Below are 22,982 nucleotides of genomic sequence, written 5' to 3'. Positions count from 1 at the left end.
TTTTCTACAAATAAAACTAAACTGTACATAGCTGCTCTTTTGCTCGTTACTATATATATAAATTCAGAGGACTTTCCTAACCTCCTAAGATTTATTTAAACTGAAAATGCTGGGAATTGGGACCTTGTACAGAAAAGTGAACTGATTATGTCTTTTCTGTTTATTCTTAACCATTATTTGAACCATGCTTTCTATCTTGTTTTGTAACTTTCTCCATCCATATGTCATATTCAGAGTTTTTAATTCTAAAATAAAAGTTAGCAGATGTAACTGTTTCTATTCTGTTGTTAAAAATGCCAAGTGCTATTAACTTCTGTGAATAGAAATTTCATTTAAGGTTAAGGTTACCTTTTGGATTACACCCACCCCACCCCGACTCATGCAACATTATATTTGAACTTTTCAGTAAATCTTTTAAAACATGTGTTGATGCTGAACCTTAGCCAAACAATAGAGAATCAACTCCCCCTGCTGACTGTATCTAGGCCAACATGATACACAGGTACCTGAGAAGACAAGAAAAAACTTAAAACAAAAAGGGAATTGAATGGCAGTTGACAAGTCCTAATGTTTTGATCTTTACTTCTTACTTTACCATCTAAATTCAATAATTCGAGCAATTTGAGAAATCCTTCTGTAGTCCTGCTGCTTTTTGTTTTCTATTTCACTAAGTGATTCTTTATTGCTTAGGGGCTGAGTGTAATGCAGTGATGAGGTAAAATTTACATTTCACTGAAATTAATTTTACATTGCTCTGAATGAAGTGGGTCAGAAGGTTGTAAAATCAAACATTAAATGTATCGGAGAAGGCAGTGTAATATATGATTGCCCTAGAGACACTGAACAGTAGCCGATGGGATTAATGGTGGGTCCAATTTCCTGCTTTTACAGGATGCAGATGAAGCTGTCCGAATTGCAAGGGAAATTGGTAAGTTAGGGGTTTTTTTGCCTTGGGACTGCAAGAGATGTGCATGCTTTTCAGAAGATGTTCTTGACTAAATTATCTGTTTAATCAGGAATCCCTATGGAACAAATGGTTTCAGCTTTTAAATCCTCTGTTGCTATCAGAACTGGAAGAAGTTCTTTGCACCTTAATACGTAATTCTATATTATCTTATCAAATCTTTTAGCAATTTATGTTGCAAACAGGATGACATAATCCTAATCTGTTTAAAAAATGGGTGTTTCATGAGTTTGTGTAAAACGTGTTGTAAATAAGGTGCTAAGACATGACCGGGGCTGTTTCTTAGAGAGTTGTTTCAATTGTGCTTATTCTATTTTTCCAAAACCATTTGTTGATCTGTGTTACGATACAGGCTTTGGTCAGCTACAAGTAAGTATAGAATTTATGCTCATGGTACCTCCAATTAGATTTTGACTTTTTAAAAAAATAATTGGACCCTCTTACTTGTTTTACAAAACAAATCCTTATTGAAATTGAGTAGAGTTTAAAAAATGGGTTGAAATATGGAGTGGGAGTGTCAGCTGACTCCTTTGAAGTAAGTTATTGAATCCAGGAGAACCTAAACTACTTCTCAGAATCATTGTCTACACTTTGACAACTTGTATATCTTATAAAATAGATTAAAAAAAAATCTTATGAAATTTTGAGGTGGCTGAGGTGTAAGAAGTAACCATCCCCTCAAACTGAGGTTGATTGCTGGTGACTGCATTCATGCAGTTTTGTTGGCAGTGTTAAGGAAGTGCTTTACCACTATCTTGCTCTGGATGTTTCATCAACCATCTGGTCTGTCCAACAGCTCTGGAATTCCCAGTTAATTCCCCCATCCAAGTACTAACCAGAGTTGATCCTGCTTAGCTTCTGAAATAAGACAAAGTTGACTAGATGGTGCCACCTGCTAAGGTGGCATGGAGAGTATAAATCTAATTAAATTTGATTTTATAGTTGATCTTGGCCTGTATTTTGTGATAGTGTCTTGGAAAGGGGGGCTGAGCAAAATAAAATGCAATTTCAAAGCTTATTCAAAAACCTTTGGCCAATTGTTATTTCTTAGTTTAAGTAACCTATATGAAAAGGCAGAGATAAGGTGGCAGCAGATGTGGGAGGAAAATGTCCAAGTTATATAAATATTCAGATTAAAATTCAAAGGCTTCTAATCAAGAACATATGTAACTGTAATTGTGATCGATTTTGGGTATGAATATCTTTCTATCCTTTTGTTGGGTAGTACAGTGTACATAGATTATGGGTGTTCTACATCTTGAGGAGAATGCTTTCTCTTCTGCTGAACTCTCACTTTACTAGAGTCCTCCACAGCACACTGATAGTATGCCCTCATAGGCTAATCCTATGCATCACTTCAGAATCATACCTTTAATTGCTAGTCAGTGGATGAACAGAATCCAGCAAATGCATGATGTTTGAGGAGATAACAACATTATGTCTGTTGACAGTTTATGCTGTAGTTGCTGAATAACAAATATGCATTAGTATAGTATTTGTATTAAACAAGAAAGGAAGATTCCCCAGAAACGTGATTGACCTGAAACTATGGTAGAGTGGAGGGTGGGAGATTAAACTGCTTCATTTCTGGTGGTCTTTGCTGCATGCTTCAGGATCCCTAGGAGAAATGGTCTAAAGCCTTCCCACCCCTACCACACTGAACCCAATTGAGAAAGCTCTTCTAGCAATTATATTAGCAGTGCAGACTCACCAGTCTTTTTTCCATCATCCAGTTGATCGATCAGCTGAATGGTGCCAAAAAGAGAATAACTGCAGGTTTCATTTATGTACCTCAGAGGTACATTTAGTACTCCTCTTATATACTGATATTCAAATATATTTTAAACTCCGAGCAAAAGCAGTACTATACACTAGATTACTTATAGCAATGTATGTGTAAAATAAAATTCATGAACAAAAATGCATACAACAAGGGAAAGAGGCTCACATATCAGAAGGAGAACACAGTGAAGGATCAGTAGAATGTATAATTATAACATATGCTCTTAAATGAAAAAAACAACGATCAGGATGCACGCACCAAACTAGGAAGGAGGATATTTTAAAACCTCACTGGCAGACCCTTTCTTTGAAGGATTTCCCTGAAAATATAATGATAGGTTGCCACCAATCAAGCTGAACCTCCTGACACCCAATCCAGCTGATTGCCAAGGACTTCTCTCTCCAGTCCAGCTCTAGGAAAATAGGAAGGTGCTTGACATCTCCCTACCCAAAATTGAGAAATGCAGAACTTAAGAAGTCTTATGGCTGTTTTGAAACATAAGATATAGTTGACTAACTGTGACCTTGCACACGGGGAAAGTTTTAATGAGAAATTCTCTTCTAAAACAAACGAAGCTAAATTTCTAGTTACAAAAAGCAGCTTATTTGGGAAATGGAAATAGGAAGAGAACAGGAAAGGGCACAATCACATGTGTATAGAATTCCAAATAAAATCAATATAGTCAGCCTAGCTATTGTTATTTATTGTCTCCTTGAATAAGCTGGACCTTTTGCTTTGATCTTTTTAGGCAGGTTCTCCTTGTTATTCCTTCTCATCTTTCTCTGAGTATTTTTTCTCAGTTTTACCAAATACCGAGCATAAATGAAAGCCAGACTCTATGGGGAGACTAATTGATGCTTTGTCCAATTAAGGATAGTGTTCTATGTCCAGGTCTAGCCAGCAAATCAAATTATTTAGAGATTAATCCCACCTTCCTAATGACCCTTTGTGGAATAATAAATGTGCAGACTTGTTTTCTCCAGTTCTGCTTTTATATAAATGAGATTATAATTCTGGGGGAAAAAGTTGGTATAATTTTGCAAATGAATGTATTAGAGCTTTGTGCAAGCTGTATTGATATATAAAGGGACTGAGTAAACAAATAACACCAAAGTTTGGTGCTTTTTCATTTATTTCATAAAGGAAGTAATCCAACATGAAGTGTGTCCATGCAAAAAAGTAATTACACTCTAGTTCAGTCAATTCAATTTAAGGAATAACTAGGGCCACTTGTGTACTTCATTAAAACCTCAGTTCTGACTTGGCCAGTCCTGCCTAATATATATATATCATAAATTTTGGAGTTCTTCATTCAAAGATTCTAGAGGACACACCATTTCCTACTCAAAGGAAATTTCTGAAGACCTCTGATAAGTATTCATTGATACTTGATTGATTGATACAGTCTGGAAAGAGTTTACTAAACTATTCTTAAATTTCTGGGGCTCCATTGAAGTCAGAGACATAGTCTTGATAGGGAGAAGCTTTGAAATCATAGTAAATATTTCCAACAATAGAAGAGTATAGCATGCAATTGTACAGGAAGTCAAAAAGAACCCCAGAATAATTTGGAATGTCCAGGTTAAATTCCAGATCCAAACCCCATAAAAACAAGGAATTCATTCTAGAAAATCCTCAAATGATACTGAGTTGTAGCAATTTACCATGCAGGAGTGGCACAAAAATCCTATATAGCAATCTGTAGGTAGGAATCATTCTTTGGTATGTCAATGCAGTTGACACAGAGCAAAATGAAGATGAAAGTTGAGTAACCACATCATATAAAATCTGTGTCCATCATATAAAAAGTTATCTACCACTGTCAAATTTTTAAACTATGTCTAAATCTGCACAATGTGTGCCAGCAGTTTAATAAGCTGGAAATGAAATTAGCAAACAAACAAACAAACAAAAAAGGCATTTCTCATCTCTTCATCTAATGATATTTAAGCAATGATAATAAATACAGGTAAAAATAAAAGGACCCAGAGAATTTCCATCATATATGACACCATCATAGTGCATATGATTTATAACCTTATCATTCTGTTTTATAGAACTAATGATCTTCAGCAATAAATTGTATTCCTTCTGAGTTTATATATATGCATTTTCAATTTGCAACCTTCAAAAAAAAAAAAAAAGAACCCATTCATTTTTTTCCCCGAGGCAATGTTGCAGTGACTTCTTTGTTTCCATTAGAATGGACTAGAAAGCTCCTGGATCACCTGAATTACAGTGTGAACTGGGTTCATGCTGGCTTTCCATGGTTGTGGTCTTTCAGAGCCAGGACAGACCTATTTTTCATTAACTTTCCCCAACCACTGGGATAGAATAGGTGGCAGTGGAACAACCTGAAATGCTCTTGGCCACACAAGGGAGTGGTAAGCTGCAAACTGCATGTCCATATCCATATTAGAAAAAAGCTCCAGCTAAGTGCAGAACAGGGATAAATCTTGTTTCAGGGTTCCTAGGTTTAGAACATTGGCTGGTTCTGCAACAGGTGTTGTCTGTGGATACTCAACTTTACTGTTAAGGATCAGGGGCAAGGCAGGAGTGGAGATTCACTGGTAGTATACAATTTTATGTGTTAATTGGTAGTATCTGAATTAAGCATTGGCCCATTATCAAATTAAGGTACCATCTAATCATGTATGATCTCCACACTTGTATTTGCTCATGTACAGTTGTTCTTGGATTTATAGATCAGTGTACAAAATGTAAATTGAGAATTAGTTCTGGCCAAGTTGAACTTTCCTTATATCCAAATTCAATACTGCCTGTATGCTGATTAACATTTTTTCTAACTTTAATTCATGTATTTTTATTTGTTCATTGCAATTATTGAACTATTTGATTCATATTTCTAGACGAATGTGTACATTAATATGCTATTAAAGTTTTATAAGGTCAGTTGATACAACAATCGTGTACAATAGTTAAATTTTAATACTCTGGTAATAATACTTATGAAGTACAACACAGAAGCAATTTTTGATAAATGTAAAGATTTTCATTTGGTAATCAAGTGAGAATGACATTGTAAGAGAAGGATCTTAATGAGAGCATGGAAACCCCTTTGCTCATGGAACAGAAACACTGGATTCCAACCTCTCAGGTGAAATGTTTGCCCTGGATTCTGGATTATGCTTTGCTAATGAGCCAAATCATAGTTTAAAGGCTCTAAAATCTGGAACAATTTAAATATCTCCTTCAGTGAGTACTTGCCAACTCCTTTTCCTTCAACTCCTTTTAAGGATGCAAAATAGTAACTGACAAATTCAACAAAAAAACATATTTTTAAAAATTAGGATAAAATGGTATCAAAACTTAAAGGTCACTCTATATGGTAGGCGTTAGCTAGATAAGGGAAGGGAAGGGAGTATGTTAGCTGAATGAAGTACAATACACAAGGTTTGTTCTAACACTGCAGATTCCTTTACTGATCTCTCTATTATCTGAATATTGGATGTTTTCAACAGTTATGTTTAAAGTATGGATAACCCTTCTCAGAAAGGCCTGTGTGACTGCTTCATATTTAAAAGCTTGATGCTTGGATTGGGTTAATGAAACGTTGTCATTAATTTAACATGTTATTTTTTCTTGTGTAGGTCTTCATGTCATGTTGAGTTAAAATTCCAATTTCTTTAAAAAATAGTATTGCTTGTTTGAGGATCTTTTGATAGAAAGACAGTGCTTTAGATATTTATTAAAATGCTGTGTTTTTTTATTGGCTATTACTAATTCAATCTGATAAACTTAAATTCAGGAGATTGCTGACATTAAAGCAACAGTAATGGTAATGCAGTTTAAATTCCTCTTCCCAACAGAAAGCTTTTTAATAAGTTTGTTATTGACCTTGTCATTGAACATGTGGTCAGTTGTCATGAATGTATGATCAACATTTAAATTTCTGCCTAATTGTTCCCTGCTGCTAGGCTATCCTGTGATGATCAAGGCTTCGGCAGGTGGTGGAGGAAAAGGCATGAGAGTTGCATGGAATGATGAAGAAGCCAGGTGAGATGCTATCCAGAAATTAGTTTTGAAGAATGCATCTTTTTCAAATCCAATTACAGTATACCATTCTCTCTTTTTAAAGTTCTCATAAACTATTGTAAACTAGCAGTCAAGCAGCAAATGAGCAATTTTTGTTCTTATTCCCTAGGCAGTCCTGCATTAGTCCTCCATTCTGAGGAGGATGAACTAGAAGTCCCATTTTCCCAGCCAGCGTAACTGCTGGCAAGGTGAGATGGGCCTGTAATACAACTAAAGCATAGGGTGCCAATATGGAGTAAGATGCCCTGGTATGCCTTAAAGTTTTCCTTATATTGGAGTTTTGTATATATACATATATATGTTTTATCTGCATATGATTCAACTACTATTCTATAATTTAATTAATTCATTAGTTACATTAATCCCTCATTTTCAAGAAGTTTGGGAGCCTGAAGCAAGATGGCGTTGCTTTTCTGTGGCAGCACTGATGACATGGAACAGCCTCCTGGTTGAAATCAGGCTAGACTCCTTGCTGATTTTTGGGAAAATGTTGAAAATGGAATTGTTTCAGAGGGCTTCCCCTGTATATATATATGATGCCATCCTTTATCTTTTATTGTTTTAGTTTTAGTCCTTTTTCTGATTGTTGTTTTTGTTGCTGATGTTTGTTGTGTTCCTCCATTTGTTTCAAATGTATTTGTGGATGTTTTAAATTATTTCTATTTATAGTCTATGTAAGCTGTTGAAAGTCATTTTTGATTGTGGTGGGGTAGAAATGTGTTGACTATATAAATAAACAAATCCTATAATGATATTAGTTGATAAATTGTTTACAAGATCTGTTTTGTCCACCAACACAGTCTAGTTAGCTTTTGGCAATAGAAAATAAAAGCTGGCTCTCAAACATTCCCAGTGACTAAAACAGGATTTGACTACATTTTTGGAGAGAGGGCTCATGAATTGATGGCGCTGGTAGCAAGTATGTGTGTGTATGTTGGGGAGGAGCCACATACAGCTTCCTCTACAACCCCATAGCAGTTTACGGGTCAACTGATGAGGGCCTTTACCCTTTCACTGATGTTGTGATCTTCATCAACATTATTGGGAAAAGTCTTTAGCTTCATCCTCTTAATGACAGTTGATTATCTGATACTAATAACAGCAAGAAAACAGATATTTTGCCCACACCAAGATTCTGGATCGCAGCAAAGCTAAAAATTCCTCCTTCCATCAATTTTGATCCTGTTCAAATTGCTGAAGAGATACTTTAAGGCCCCTTTGTAGTCATCATCAAATATAATGTTTATAAGCAACAAAATTTGGAGTCCTATTGGAGTGTGTGTGTATGTTTGATAGTGCTCTTTTAATTATGTTGATTATCATCTGTCTAAGCATTATTGAATCTCTTTAATTTAAAGACATGTATAATAATTATTGATGAACTTTCACAAAGATAGGGTTAAATTTTATATTTAAATAATTTAATAGTGCAATATTGGCCATAATTCCCAAAACCTGTGAGCCTTCATTGTTTATTTTTCTGTTAGTGTTTTTGTTATTCTTTAACTTCTCTTCAGCTTTCCTTTGTTTTTATCTTGGATTGGATTTAAAATATGTTTGTTCAGCAAATAAAATACAGGAAGGAAAAAGCATGCATGCATTGTTATCTCATGACCAAACATTACTGAAATCTTTGGATTTGTTGTAATGAATTCTTTGTGTATATTTGTTTGTGTAGATATCTAATACACAAAGTTTAGACAAGCATATGTTTTCTTTAAAAGCCAGGATTAATAAATATATACAAATGTATCTCCTAAGCTTGATAAATGTATTATGGGTGGCATAATGCATGCATTTTTTTAAAAGTTGTGTTCAATACAGTTGGTTACTAAAGCACATTACACACAGCTTTTTAGGCTTGGAATACATTTTAAAAGCATCATGTAACAAAAGTGGAATGGATACATATCTGTGAAAGAAGTTTCATTGTGCCAGATGTTGGCCACCCTTTCAGGCCCTTTTTGAGCTATGCTGTAGGTGCCAGGAAATCGGTTTTAAAAAAGGAAGAGGCCAGCATCTCATTCAATAACACAGACATTTTGTATGATTTGACTAGCTCATAAGATTTCTACCATTTATTTATTTGTAAAGCATGCACACACATACATACATAATTGTGAAAATCAGTAGGCATTTTTAAGGGGATTGTTGATGCCATGACACACTTTGAGCCCTACATTACCAACACCTGAATTATGCAAGTAAATCTCTATATTACAGGTAACCGAGTTTAGGTATGTCTCACATAGTAATACTGGCTTAAATGTGTGATTAGTTCTAGTTATGCTCAAATAGTTATATTTGGGTATCTTGAATAGCACTTTTATATAGAGATATAACAAGATAAATCTTCTTTTGAAACTGAGAGCAGATTTACAAAAATATGCTTGTGCTGTAGCGTGGTATGATGAGAAGAATTCCTCTGCTCTTAAAAACCTTTTTTATTTTTATTTGTTGCCTGCGGAGCATGACTAAAGTATAATAGTCGTTTGACCCCAGTTTAGCAACATGAATAAACATGCACCAACACAAGCTACAGTAAGCTGTGATAAAAAAAAAAGGAAGGGCATTATTTTAAGGGGAAATCCAATCAGCATTTGGTACATACCAACTGCATTTACACCCTTAAACACACAAGGCCAGGTGTGGCATCTGAGAGAGAAAAGGGATCATCATCTGCAAACTAATTTGTGCAGTTGAAAGGAGTTGAGGCATTAAGGTGGGGCACCAGATAATGCCCCTAAATGATTTTGATCGGAGTTTTAATTTTATTTTAAAAAAATGGGTTATGAAGTTATCTTTAAGTGGCTAGAAAAATGCACATTAGAAAGTGCATAAAAAATAAGATAATGTAAATTATGGTCCACAAGCCAATAATTAGGCATGCTAATTTCTGTTGGTCTAAAGGACTTTTCATTTACAGGATTAACAGATACGGATGTTTGCCTAGTGTGTGGAAATCCCCAGGCAATTCAGTCATTGTTTATTTCTGTTTTCTTATCAAATGATTTTTTTTTTGCTGGGTTTATATTGGCTTTTGCATTTGCACAATTCCCTGCCTCCATGGATCATATAGTACAGGAGGGGAGAGCAGGTTAACATATTGTGAACAAAAAGAGAGACATTTAGGAATTAGCTTTAGATTTATATCTCCTGTAAAGTTAGTGGAAATTCCTCACTTCCATATGTGTAAGGATATAGAGTATTGGGCAAAATTAAATATGTGTGTATTATACTTCGTTTGCTGCAATTATCATGATTTTTAATATTGAGGTATTTAAGTGATTGAATAAAACCTTTTTAATACATTTGTGAAAGATGAAACATTTGAGAAAACCTCAGTAATCCCAAACAATTTTTCTGTTTTAAAATGTTTGTTCCTTCCATGGACTGACTGTTGTCTTTATTTCGGAAAATTGCTTGTGGCTAGTTGAGTTTTGTTGTTATACTTAAGGTATTTAGGTATTTAGGATAGTGGAGGCTATAGAAATCAGTGGGACTATAGAAATCAGTGGGACTTAAGCATGGGAAGGGATACAGAGTTCTATCCTCTCTCCCCTCCTTTTCAACACCTACGGGAAACTGCTGGGTGATCTGTCAGTTTGGGCTTGGTATCATCAGTATACTGATGTTACCCAGTTATATCTTTTGATCCTGGGCAAGCCAAGTGAAGCTGTTGAGGTTCTGCCCCAGTGCCTGGAGGCTGTGCGGATTTGGATGGTGAGGAACCATCCCCAACTCAATTCTACCAAGACTGAGTGGCTGTGGGTGTCTGGATCCACCCAGATCTGAGGATATTCCATCTTTCACTTTTTTTAATGAATATTTTTTATTAAAAGAAGATTTTGCAAAGATTTAAAAAATGACAGAAACATAGATAAAGAAAAAGATTATAAAAAGATAAAAAAGTGAAGAATAATAAAAAAGCAAGAAAAAGAAAGATATCTAAAGAAGCGACTTCTGATCTTTACAGCAGTTACAAAAACATAGCAATTACCATCTCCACCCTCCCGTATTGCATACCATAATTCCCTTCTTCCCATAAACAAACCTTTTAAATTAATAAATCCAGAAATCAGCTGTTCATTTTTATCCATTTTCAGCAAAAAATATCTATAAAGATTTTCCAGTCTTTTATAAAAGTAGTTATAGTTCCCTCCTGAATCAAACAAGTCAGTTTAGCCATTTCTGCAAACTTAGCCATCTTCACGATCCATTCCTCTGTTATTGGTGTTTCTGTAGTCTTCTATCTTTGTGCATATAATTGCCTCGTTGCAGTTACCATATACTGTATAAAGCCAATTGTCCATGAGCCTTTTCTAGTTGAGTGTCCATAAATCCTAATAAGAAAAGTTCCAGTTTCATCTGAATTTTAATTTTTAAAACTCTCAGCATCACCATATGTATTTGCATCCAGTAACTTTTCACTTTTTCACAAGTCCACCATACATGATAAAATGCCCCTTCATGTTTGACTCTGTATGGGGTAGCACTTCCCCCTTCAGGGATGGTGCACAACCTGGGAGCCTTTCTGGACTTGCAGCTCCTGCCTTCCTTTGCACAACTTCATCTGGTGCTCCAGTTGTGCAAAGGAAGGCCTTGAAGACCACCCAGAAGTTTCATTTGGTTCAGAATGCAGCAGCACAACCAGTGATGGGCATACCTCAGTATGCCCATGTAACATCTCTGCTTCACAAGCTGGGCTGGTTGCCAGTTGGCTTCCGGGAGCAATTCAAAGTGCTGGTTCTTGCCTATAAAGCCCTACATGTCATAGGGCCTGGTTACTTGAGGGACTACCTGTCTCCCATAATATCTGCCCAACCACTTCAATCTCACAGGGTTGATGCCCTCCAGGTTTCTTTGTTTAAACAATGTCATCTATAAGGACCCTGGAAGTGCACCTTCTCTGTAGCAACTCCTGCCCTGTGGAACGAGGTTCCCCCGAGATCCGGATGGCTCCTATCTGCTGTTGTTTAGAAGAGCCATGAAGACTTGGCTCTTCACCCAGGCCTTTGGAGAGGAAGAGTAAGACCACCCGCTTCATTCTGTCTGGTTTATTGCACTTGCCATCTTTGATCTTTTATTGATTTTATTTAATTTCTTTCTTTCTTTGTTGTGAACCACTCAGAGTTGTTGGGAGATGGGTGGCGTACACATTTAATAAATTATTATTATTAATAATAATCTTTATATTTCTCTTACATTCATTGCATTATGTGCATTATTTTCAGGAAACTTATCATAAAGAATTATCTTTTTCTACTTTGTGGGAGAATTGGAGGGAGGGGAAACTGTAAAGAAATTATGTTAAGAAAATAACTTTCTGAAGTGATCAGAGATTAGCTTCCCATATTTTCTCATTGCTTAGTCAGCTCTTGAAAGATACAGTAAATTATGCTCTTATTAAGAACTATTGTCCATTGGAAGATAAGAAGGACTATGGCTATTGAGCTTTCGTTTTCTTTTTCAATTTTCTGTGATGTAAATGAGAAGAATTTGCTTAATGCAGAATTTATTATCTTTCCAAACCTGCAGATGCATACAAGCCATGAGAGTCAACATTTTCTTTCATGAACTTGTGTTGCTTGCTAGCATTCTTAAGAGAATGGTTTATCTTGGGATTTGTAGTGCCTTTCCAGAATTGAATTTGTAGAATTTCTTTCATAATCATTAAGATTCACAAATCCTTTCCTTTCATAGTTAATGCAAGTGACAAAAATATAATTTCTATATTATTGTGCAAATATAGGCCTGCAAAGTTGAGTACTCCAATAATCAATAACATTTATGTATTGAACTAAGGATGGTGTCTGCGGGAGTGGCCTAATTGGTGAAATGCAGACAGAGTTGTGATGCAAGAGCTATCCCCTTTGAGTGTGTGTATGACAGCAGCACACATACATAGGGATGGAGCTTCTCTTGTTACAATCTGTCCGCCATCTTACTGGTTTGATCCCCCCATCTTGCAGATGCCACTGGATAAAGCTGTCTTCATTATGACTTCATTTGAACTCTAATCTTGGTAAAGTGATTTGCCATTGCCTTCTTTTAGAATGATTTTTGACTTCCTAGTCTAGCCTGTCAATTTTCTTTGTAATCTGTTGTTCAGGTACTGATGAGGGCTAACCCTGCCTAGTTTTTTCAGAATCAGTCAAGGATGAGTAGGTGATCCCACCTGTAGTGTCTTTTGGAATTTAATAGGCTAAAACTGGCTTCCTTTTGCAATACAGTGGTACCTCTACTTACGAACGCCCCTACTTACGAAATTTTCGAGATACGACCAGCTCCGGCCCCAAAAATTTACCTCTACTTATGAACTTGCCTCTACTTACGAACCGGATCCGTGGCCATTTTCCCTGCTGCCACGCGGTCGCGGCTTCCTGTGGGCAAGATCGCGGTAGCAAGGAGACGTTCGGTGAGGCTTGTGGTGTGTTTTGTGGCGTTTGGAAAGTTTTTGTGGCGTTTGGAAGGTTTTTGAGGTTTAAAAATAAAATGCATATGTTTCAGAACTGTTTAGCCGTATTTACATTGAACCTTATGGGGAAATTTACCTCGTGGTGCGACCAAATTCGGAGGGCGGAACAGATTAACCGTATTTACATTGAACCTTATGGGAAAATTTACCTCGACTTGAGACCAACTCCAGTTGCAACCAGAGTCACGGAATGGATTAAGTTCGTAACTAGAGGTACCACTGTACTTATGAATCATGGCATTTATACCTATAAAATGAAAATGTACCCGCTACTTTCAGTAGTGGAGGCCTCTTAATCCAAAACTATTTGTACCTGCAGAGATCCTTAGACTTTTATTAACCAAAGATAATATGTTATCCACATTTCCAACTGGATTTCTTTGCTTTATCTTAAAGGGAAGGTTTCAGGTTTTCATCTCAAGAAGCTGCTTCAAGTTTTGGCGATGATCGGTTATTAATAGAAAAGTTTATTGATAATCCTCGTCACATAGAAATTCAGGTTTGTATTCTTTTCTTCTGCTTTCAGTGTTGGGATATACATATATGTTTTGCTGAATTTTATTTTCTCTTGTATTCTCCTTGCTTACTAATTTAGTAGGAATGATTTTTCATGAATCTTTCACTTAAAGATTTAAGTGAAAAACCTCAATCTCTGAATATTTGTCTCTCTATAAGCAATAATATATGGAATTTAATTCAAGACATGGCAGTGATGGGTTAATAATCTCTGTTAAGAAATCTTTAATACATGTGAAAAGGTTCTTCTTTTTTAGTTTAATACATGCATCTTGTAATTTATGTAGATTTTATTACTGAACTGAAAGCCATTCAGTAACTTTATTAAACATTTTTGTATGTATAGAATATTGAGATTTAAAAAAAAAGTTTAACATACTTTATACTGACAAAATAGTCCCATTATTACCCCTTTTTGTCTTAGTGTTGGAATGTTACCAAGTTCTGAGGCAGTGCCTAGGAGCAAAGGATTCTGCATGCCCAAGGGGACTTTAGATCTAGCGTTTTCCTCAATAGGAGCTGCCTGTACAACATGTAAACAACTTTTCAAATACAAATTTTAAAAGCTTTTTTTGGTGTGGTTTGCCTTGGATATCAGTTTTTCACTGGACTTAATGGAAGGGATGTGAGTCAAATAAAATAATCAATGAAAAAAGGCTAGCATGTTTAAATATGTAGAGCTCTATTAAGAAGCTCCTATAAATCCTTCTATTTTTTTTTATCTGCCTGTATTATTTTTATAAATAACTCAAGGCGGTGAACATACCTAATACTCCTTCCTCCACCTGTTTTCCCCACAACAACCCTGTGAGGTGGGTTGGGCTGAGAGAGAATGATTGTCTCAAAGTCACCCAGCTGGCTTTCATGCCTAAGGCGGGACTAGAACTCACAATCTCCTGGATTCTAGCCTGGCACCACTAGACCAAACTGGCTCTTTTTTTATTGATGCTCTTATGCTGGATTTGTTTACCAGGGTATCTGTTTCCCCAGACTACATAGTAAACTGCTAGTAAAATTAGTGCTTTAGTTGAATTTCACATAACTTAGACAAAGTGTTTGAAATAATGTGCTTTTGACTTCTTTTCTTAAAATGTTGACTTGTTATGTCTAAGCTGTTAGGCAAGCACAGAATTTTACCCTGAATTTTAGTTAATTCAGAACAAAAATAATATTTGATAAAATATTTAAATAAAGTTAAAAACTAAACTGAGAGAGAAACAAGAAATATAGCTGTCTTAAAATAGAACACTGAATTATTTTGAACTGTAGCAATAATGTAATTAGTTATTTGGGAGAGAAAAAGAATATATGTTTTATAGAAATAATTGTCTTGGATCCTGAGATTCTGTGTATTCTGTGTGTTTGTGTGAAATTCTTTCCCCCTCATTTCTGTAGTTCCTCTACCTTTGAAGACTTGCTTCAGAGGGGTCAGGCATTTTCTGATGTAAGAGCCTACTGTTAAATGACTAAATCTGATACCCTTGTCACAGGAAAAGAAAAGATAATCATTTTGGCCGCAAGAAAAATTCCGGAATCCATATAAGGACAATGCCTTTTAAACCACCATAGTTAGGGTCACAAAACAGTCTGAAAGATTTCAAACTCTTCAGGCTTTTCATTAGGTAGGGTGGTAAACAAAGCCATCATCAACCCCTAAAAAGAGGGTGGGAAGAGGAAAAAAGTAACAGATATCCAAAGATATGCATTACTTTCTTGACCATTTTTATCAATGCGCATTTTTTGAACTTGACAATCCATTTTTTTCATTGGGACTAAATCCATGGAGATGGAAATTGGTAGGGGATATTCCAGCTGCTTAATGTCTTCAGAATGACAAAACAAGAATTGCAGTGTTGCACTGGTACCCTTACATACCTGTATATGGTATCACCGCACATGTATAAAAGGGGCAGATCTTTCATCACAATGTTGCAATATTCATTCATCATCTGTTCCCCACCCTTCTCTGGATGGCCATGCCTAGTGTTCTGACACTGTGAATCTTGACTCAGCAAAATGCTGAAGCCTGTTCAGACTTCATATTCTGGCTGGAACTCCTGAACCCAGCTTCCAGCGTATTTCCCTCTTTTTATTCCTTTCAGGTAAAAAAAACCTAAACTGAATAGAACTGTAACATTTATTCTTTTCCTTTTTTGGACAGAACAAGAATGGAGAGATTATTAATTCAGATAAATACACTGTAGTGCCATTAATGAAATATTTTCATTGAAACAGGCTACTTGAAGTAGAGAAAGAATAAATATATTTTTTTAACAATTAACACTGACTTCTTATTAGGTATTGGCTGACAAACATGACAATGCATTATGGCTGAATGAAAGGGAATGTTCAATTCAGAGAAGAAATCAGAAAGTTATTGAAGAGGCACCAAGGTGAGTGCACTACACAATTTTATGGGCAGAAAGAAACTTCCATAACATACTAACATTGAATTGTATAATATAATCTTAATAGTGGTTGGAAAGTGAGTATCAGTGAATTATTTGCTAATCTGAAGTCCTTTCATGAGCTTTTAAAAAATTTAAACAGAGTAAACTGCTGTTTTAATGGTTGCAATATTATTTGGTGATAATGCTTTGTGCCTGAAAAATCCTTTGATGGGAGAGAGTTCTCTTTCTGGATTCTGATTCCTTCAGAATAAAAGTATTATATTTTAGCATTTCAAATGCTAGAGCACCTTTAATAATAATTAGTAACATATGGAATAATCTCATTTCAGATAACAGAAAACATTTGTATGTGGTTTTCCCATAGCATTATATGGATGCTGTATTTCATAAAGGCTTCACTGCTGTGATAAATAAAAATTTAGTGCTTTATTAAATCACCCCATTGTATTACAATCTGGTAGTGAACTGATTACTCAGAGAGATTCCTAGTTTTTACATACATTTCATAGTCATGCACTATATTCTCCTTCAGTCTAAACAATCATGTTTGCTTCTACTCAGCTATTGACTCCCTCCTGATCCAGGGAATTGCTGATGCACGGCAGAATTGCCCTTATGTGTATGTTCATAAAAGTTTCTCTGAATGTAGGCTTGTACGTACTAATGAAGAAGGAGGTGAATATGTCATAAATTCACTCTGTGTGTGTGCATTGTTCACCAAGATATGATTTGTTTTACTGCTTTGAGGTAAAGATTGAATATGCAGCAGCGATGTTTCAGGAAAACAAGAGTATTGTGAATTTTGCAGATCCTTTTGAAATAATCTCTTATTTATCCAACTGCTATGTCCCTTCTCTGTTTTTCCTTCCTTCCCTAGTGTGTTTTATTTTCTTAGATGATGAACAGGCACACTGACTTTATTTATCTTTATTCCTGTATGTTGCCTAGCTCCTTTATAGGAGCTTAATAAACACAGATTTTAAAACCATTTTGAACACAGGAAGTACCTTCTGTTGCACAGTTTATTCTTTGATTCTCTTGCTGTTCAGATTATTACATTTGTTTGATTTACTGCACTAATATAAGAAGCATAATAAAATACTTGTTGGTCCTTGCATTGAGTAGGGGTAGATGAGAATAGAGACAGATTGTGAGATTACACTTTTTTAAATAAAAAATCTGTATATTCTGTACTGCTTTATGTGTCACACATGCTCTGGTAGATAAACATTGTGAACATTTGCAAAGGTAAATAAAAACTTTGAGTGTTTTGAAGTACTGTCAGAATACAATGAAAAGGCATTGCCAGGATATATATTTTCCTGAGTTGATAAGCCTTTGGCCTCTGGAAGATGATATATTTAGTGTCCTGTAGTGAGGAGACTTGCAGGCTGGGGAGCAGTCTTGAGAGTGAGTCCCAAGAGGGCTTCACAACTGCACTCCAAGGCAGAAGAAACAGCTGTGCCCAGGGTGGAGAGAGGAGGAACCATGCTGTGTGAACAGATGAATCAAAGTAAGAAAAACAGAAAATTAAAACTTTCAGTTTTAGGGTAAGTTGAGACAATAATTTAAAATGCAAGCTGTTACTGTCATTGGATGTCAGATACAGTGTTGTAGGCTAAAGTTGAAATGGCAGTTCAGTTTGAAGCTTTGGGGTTTTCATTTCAAATTTTTCTCTGGAACTTTCTGCTATAATGGCTTACTCATTTGTCTATAACAAAGAAAAACAAGCAGACTGTGAATGGCTACATAAAACATTGCAAACTGGAGATATTGTTTACTTTTGTATTCTAAATCATAAACTCAAGTAATAGGAGGTGTTTCTTAATTCACTAGCTATGATTCTTAAAATTCTTAAAATGTATATTACTGATGTGCCTTATATTTTCTTCTAAACTCACTGTAGTGATTTAGTAAGAGTAGTGAATGAAAGTTTCACTGATGTGTTTATATGGTGGAATAATATTATAGGTAGTTCTCACTTAATGACTGTTCATTTAATGACAATTTGAAGTTACGACAGCCTCAGAAAAAGTGCTTTACGGCCTGTACTCGCACTTACGATAGTTGCAAACTGTCATACCACCGCCCCGCGGTCATGTGATCGTGATTTGCAACCCTTGTATGATGGTCATTAAGTGAAACACATGGTCGCTAAGCAAACCACATGGTTGTTAAATGAATTCCATCAGAAACCGTCCATTGAGGAAGCTGGATTCATTTAATGATTACGTGATTCTCTTAGCAACCATATGATTTGCTTAACTGCAGTGATTTGTTTAACAACTATCATAAAAATGATTATAAAATTGGATCCGGTCAGGTGGTGACTCGCTTAACGACCACCCTGCTTAACAACCAATTTTCTGGTCCCTATTGTGGTCATTAAGTGAGGACTACCTGTATGGTGTTTGCATTTTAAAGGATTAAAATATTATTTAACTAATCACTCCTATTGCTAACCTTGGGGTGTAACAGACAGAACTCATATGCAGTGTGCGGTCTTTCCAGCAATTAAAAGCTCAAAAGACAAAAGTTAAAATAATTTCTATAAAGCCGTATCCTAGTTGTACAGCATGCAGGCATGTGGCTGTAGGATTCAGCCCTTTCATGGGAGATCAACTAATCTAATAAGAGAGAAATAAAATAAAACTTTATTGGAAGAAGAAAACAACATAATGAAAAATAGTCCTTTTACAGTGTAAATATAACAATGCAAACATTTATTGGCGAAATTTCATTGGTACAAAAGCAGTTTCATGGGAAAACAGCTGAAAAGAAACTGATAAAAGAAAATGTAGTACTCTGAGTAGGCCACCATTGCTTTGCTACAAATTTTAAAAAAGGTATCTGTAAAGAAATTGGAGCAAGTTTAAAATTGTACCAGACCACAAGAGGATTGTAGCTTAAAATAATATATTCATATCCAGCCTGTAAAAGTATGATTAAATGCTAATTGGGAATAACAACAACAACAACAATAATTTATTAAATTCATGTGCTGCCTGACTCCCAACGACTCTGGGTGGCTCACAACAATCAGGCAAAGAAATTACAATAAAACCAATAAAAGATAAAAGATGGCAAGTGTAACAGACTGAGTATGGCTAAAGGCTGAAATTATACAAAATTATACATAGATATAAAGACAATAAGACTTAACAGCACAGAAACTAAAGTGCAATTACTGTGGTCTCAGCACAGGAAGCATTTTATAGAAAATAAACAGCAGGCAAGGAGAAATGGTTAACATATCAAGACTTATTAATTCAAGAAGATGGACAACTTAAGATGAAGTCAAGAGAACAATTAACTGCAAAGGGATTTAGTTTTCAATGGTTTTCATATGCACAATTAAGAGAAAGATTTAGTATAGATAAAAAGGTGGTAATGAGGATTGAACAACATAAGATAGGATTTGAAAATGAATTGTGCATGAATGAAGAACATGTGATTGCAAAAATGTATAAACTTGTATTGAGATTACATGATAAAATGGGTGAAGAATTTTGTTACAATATACAGATGGATCAATGAGAGACAATATGGATAAAAGGACTAAAATTCACATTGTGTTATAATTTAAGAGACAGTTTTTATAAAATGATGTACCATTGGTATATGACACCAGAAAAATTATCTAAGATGTATAAAGGTACTTCTAGTCAATGATGGAAATGTGAAAAATGTGAAGGGACATTTTACCATGCATGATGAACTTGTGAAAAAGCAACAACAACAAAAAAAGGAAACAAATACATATGGTGATACAAAGAATTTTGAAGATTAATATTGAGATGAAACCAGAACCTTTTTTATTGGGGCTTATGGATAATCAATTAGAAAAGACTTATGGAAGACTGATTTTATATATGGTAACTGCAGCAAGATTATTATATGCACAAAGATGGAGAAATATTGAAATACCCACAACCGAGGAATGGATTGTGAAGTTGGCAGAATTAGCAGAAATGGCGAAACTGACATGTTTGGTCAGGGACAAAACAATAAGTATTTTATAGAAGACTGGAAACCTTTTATGGACTTTTTGCTGAAAATGGAAAAAGTGAAATGATAATTTCTGGATTTGATGATTGAAAAAGAATTGAATAAGGGTCTGAAGGGACTATTGTAATGTTAAAGAGGGAGGCGGGATAATGAGTTTGTTTGTAAGTGCTGTAAAGAAGGGCACAACAGAAACACCAGATGTGGTGGGTGGGACATATCATCAGAATGAGTGACCACCATATGCCTTGCCAGTTGCTTATGGTGAACTGGAGATCGGAAAGAGACCTTGAGGTCATTCATGCAAGTGCTACAAAGATGCTGTGAAGAAAACCTTACGCCACTGTGACATCCAGCCAAGGGAACTAGAAGCTGCGGCTGCTGACAGAACCCGCCGGCGAGCCCTGTGCTATGAAGCCTCCACTGGCTTTGAAGACAGGTGCCACCAAGAACTGATGGAAAATTGTGAGTGGTGTCACAGAATAACACCTACAGTTATTGTAACAATGGACTGCTAGTGCCCCCATTGTGCTAGACTTTGCACTTCCAGCCTGGGATTACAGAGCCACCTCTGTGTTCACAGATGAACTGCATAAAAGTTCATACGCAAAGGACTACTTATTATAAAGAAGGGCGGAAGTAGCTTCTTTAATTATCTTTTTTTTTCTTTCTTTAACTGTATTGTTTTATGCGCTTTTTCTTTTCTTGTTTTCTCTTTATATATTTCTGAATTTGGCTTTTATCTATGTAAAAACTCTCAATAAAAATAATAATAAAGAAACCTAAAGTGCAATTACTGGCTGAACATTTTGCCCATTTCTTCATAAATAGCATTAATTTGAAGCACTTGTTCTTTTGTTTCAATTCTCCTAGACTAATACATCTTGGAAATATCAAACTTTAATTCGAGGCTGTAAGAAACAGTCTTAGTCCATGCTTTTCCTGGCCTCAGTTCCCAGCCTCTCCCAGAATTCTGCCTGTAGTTTTTAAAATGACCAAGCCTTCCTCTCTTCCTCTAAAAGAAAAAGGTGCTGGGGGTATCTGCTTTTGGGTATGTGACAGAAAGCATCTGTCCCTTGGGGGAATGTGTACTGTGTATTCAGCAAATAGTCTATAATACTGTGAATGTCTGTTAAGCAAGCATAATAATTATTTTACATTTTGTGGAGTCCTTGGGGTTCTCTGAGCTTGGTTCTTTTCTTGGAAATGTTTCATTACCCGGCTAGGTAACATCTTCAGTGCTAGAATGGGATGGGGTTTGCTCTCTGTTTATATACTGTGACATGCCCTGCCAGCGTTGGTGGGGTGGGGGTTTTGTTTTGTTCCTTTGTTACATTTTCCTTTTATATTTCAGTTTCTAAAATAGTCAAGTTTACTTTTGTAGAATTTCTTTTGAAAGTTTTTTTCCCCCTTTCTGTATAGCACCTTCTTGGATCCTGAAACACGTAAAGCTATGGGAGAACAGGCTGTAGCTCTTGCTAAAGCTGTAAAATACTCATCTGCTGGAACAGTGGAATTCCTTGTGGATTCAAAAAAAAATTTCTATTTCTTGGAAATGAATACCAGACTTCAGGTACATGGGATAGAAAAAATGGGAGGAGGGGTATGGTGTTTATGATTCAGATAGGATTAGAAATGATCTTGTAATGCTAAAAATTATGCACTTTTTAAGTTTGCAAATCCATTGCAAAAAAATTAAGAAAATACTTTGTCCTTAATGTAGTTTTCCTCTTCTAAATATGTGATTATGATAGATTTTGTTGGAAAATAACACTTTTTAGTTATTTATTTAAATCTTGGTAGTAGAAAAACTTAATGGTTATGCAGTTCTGTTTAAGTCCACGTGGATTTTTATATCAAAAATGTATTCTCTCATATTTATTGAAACACTATAAAATACATGGTTTCTGTTCTGCTAATAGCCTTGGTAGGAAGAAAACATGTCCTATATACCATGCTGCATTAAATCCAAAGGTTAAGGAATGCATTTGGAGAGCTCTGGAAAAAAGCTATTTTTTTTTACTATGATTATTTATTCTCCAAGAAATTCATGATTATAAAATTTCTATTTTTCTATTCCTTCATCTTCCCAATATTTGTGAATGTTTTAAATATTTTTAAATATTATTTTTTAAATTAAAAATCACGTGTAAAAGGATGGATCCTAAGCATTTGAATAAAACCTGTTCCTGTTTAAATAAAATTAATGTCTAGTCTAGTCTAGAAAATTAGACTAGAAGTTACTTGTAATCTTTACAGCACTATTACTAGAATGTAATTACAAGAAATGGTTGCAATTTAAGTAAAGGTAGTGGAGTAAAGGCTTTTGAAACATAAACATGTGCACTTAAGCTGATAGATCTCTGTTTGCAACAGTTCTTATGATCAAGAACCTTTGTCAAGTTTGTTTTTTCTTGGATCCCCCTCTCCCCCCCCAGTTAAATTTTCCAAATAGTGTGCTGTAGAAATGTGCAGTGGTGAGGTTCGTGTTTGTTAACTTCCTTCTTTTGTGCTTTGCTCGTGGAGGGACAATTCTAATAGTTCTGTTTCTAGTATGTGTAAGTTGGTTGGAATAGTACAGGTAGTCCTCAGTTTACAACAGCAATTGGGACCGGAATTTCCATCGCTAAGCGATGCAGTCATAAAGCACGACTGCATCACTTAGTGATGGCAGTCCTGGTTGCTGTTGTTAACTGAATACCACGGTTGTTAGGCAAGGCAACGTTGTGTTGGTTTCCCACAACCTAAGTCAGTGGGGAAGCTGGCAGG

At 35.5% G+C, this 22,982-nt stretch overlaps 1 protein-coding gene across 3 annotated transcripts in view; it reads left to right on the top strand.

Annotated features, from left to right (window-relative positions):
- PCCA (propionyl-CoA carboxylase subunit alpha) overlaps nucleotides 1–22,982 on the top strand; it is a 279,110-nt gene that overhangs the window by 89,512 nt on the left and 166,616 nt on the right. For all 3 annotated transcript variants that reach the window (XM_088136492.1, XM_088136491.1, XM_088136493.1), the window contains 5 exons: nucleotides 892–928; nucleotides 6,686–6,764; nucleotides 13,678–13,780; nucleotides 16,096–16,190; nucleotides 21,636–21,786. In XM_088136492.1, the coding sequence (XP_087992618.1) occupies nucleotides 892–928; nucleotides 6,686–6,764; nucleotides 13,678–13,780; nucleotides 16,096–16,190; nucleotides 21,636–21,786 (465 nt within the window). The remainder of the gene's footprint in view (nucleotides 1–891; nucleotides 929–6,685; nucleotides 6,765–13,677; nucleotides 13,781–16,095; nucleotides 16,191–21,635; nucleotides 21,787–22,982) is intronic.

This window comes from Python bivittatus, unplaced genomic scaffold (genome assembly GCF_059951505.1).
Source record: "Python bivittatus isolate LINGU-HERP-01145 unplaced genomic scaffold, Pbiv_v1 ctg000060_np1212, whole genome shotgun sequence".
Lineage (NCBI taxonomy): Eukaryota > Metazoa > Chordata > Lepidosauria > Squamata > Pythonidae > Python > Python bivittatus.
This window is presented reverse-complemented; position numbering and strand designations above follow the sequence as displayed.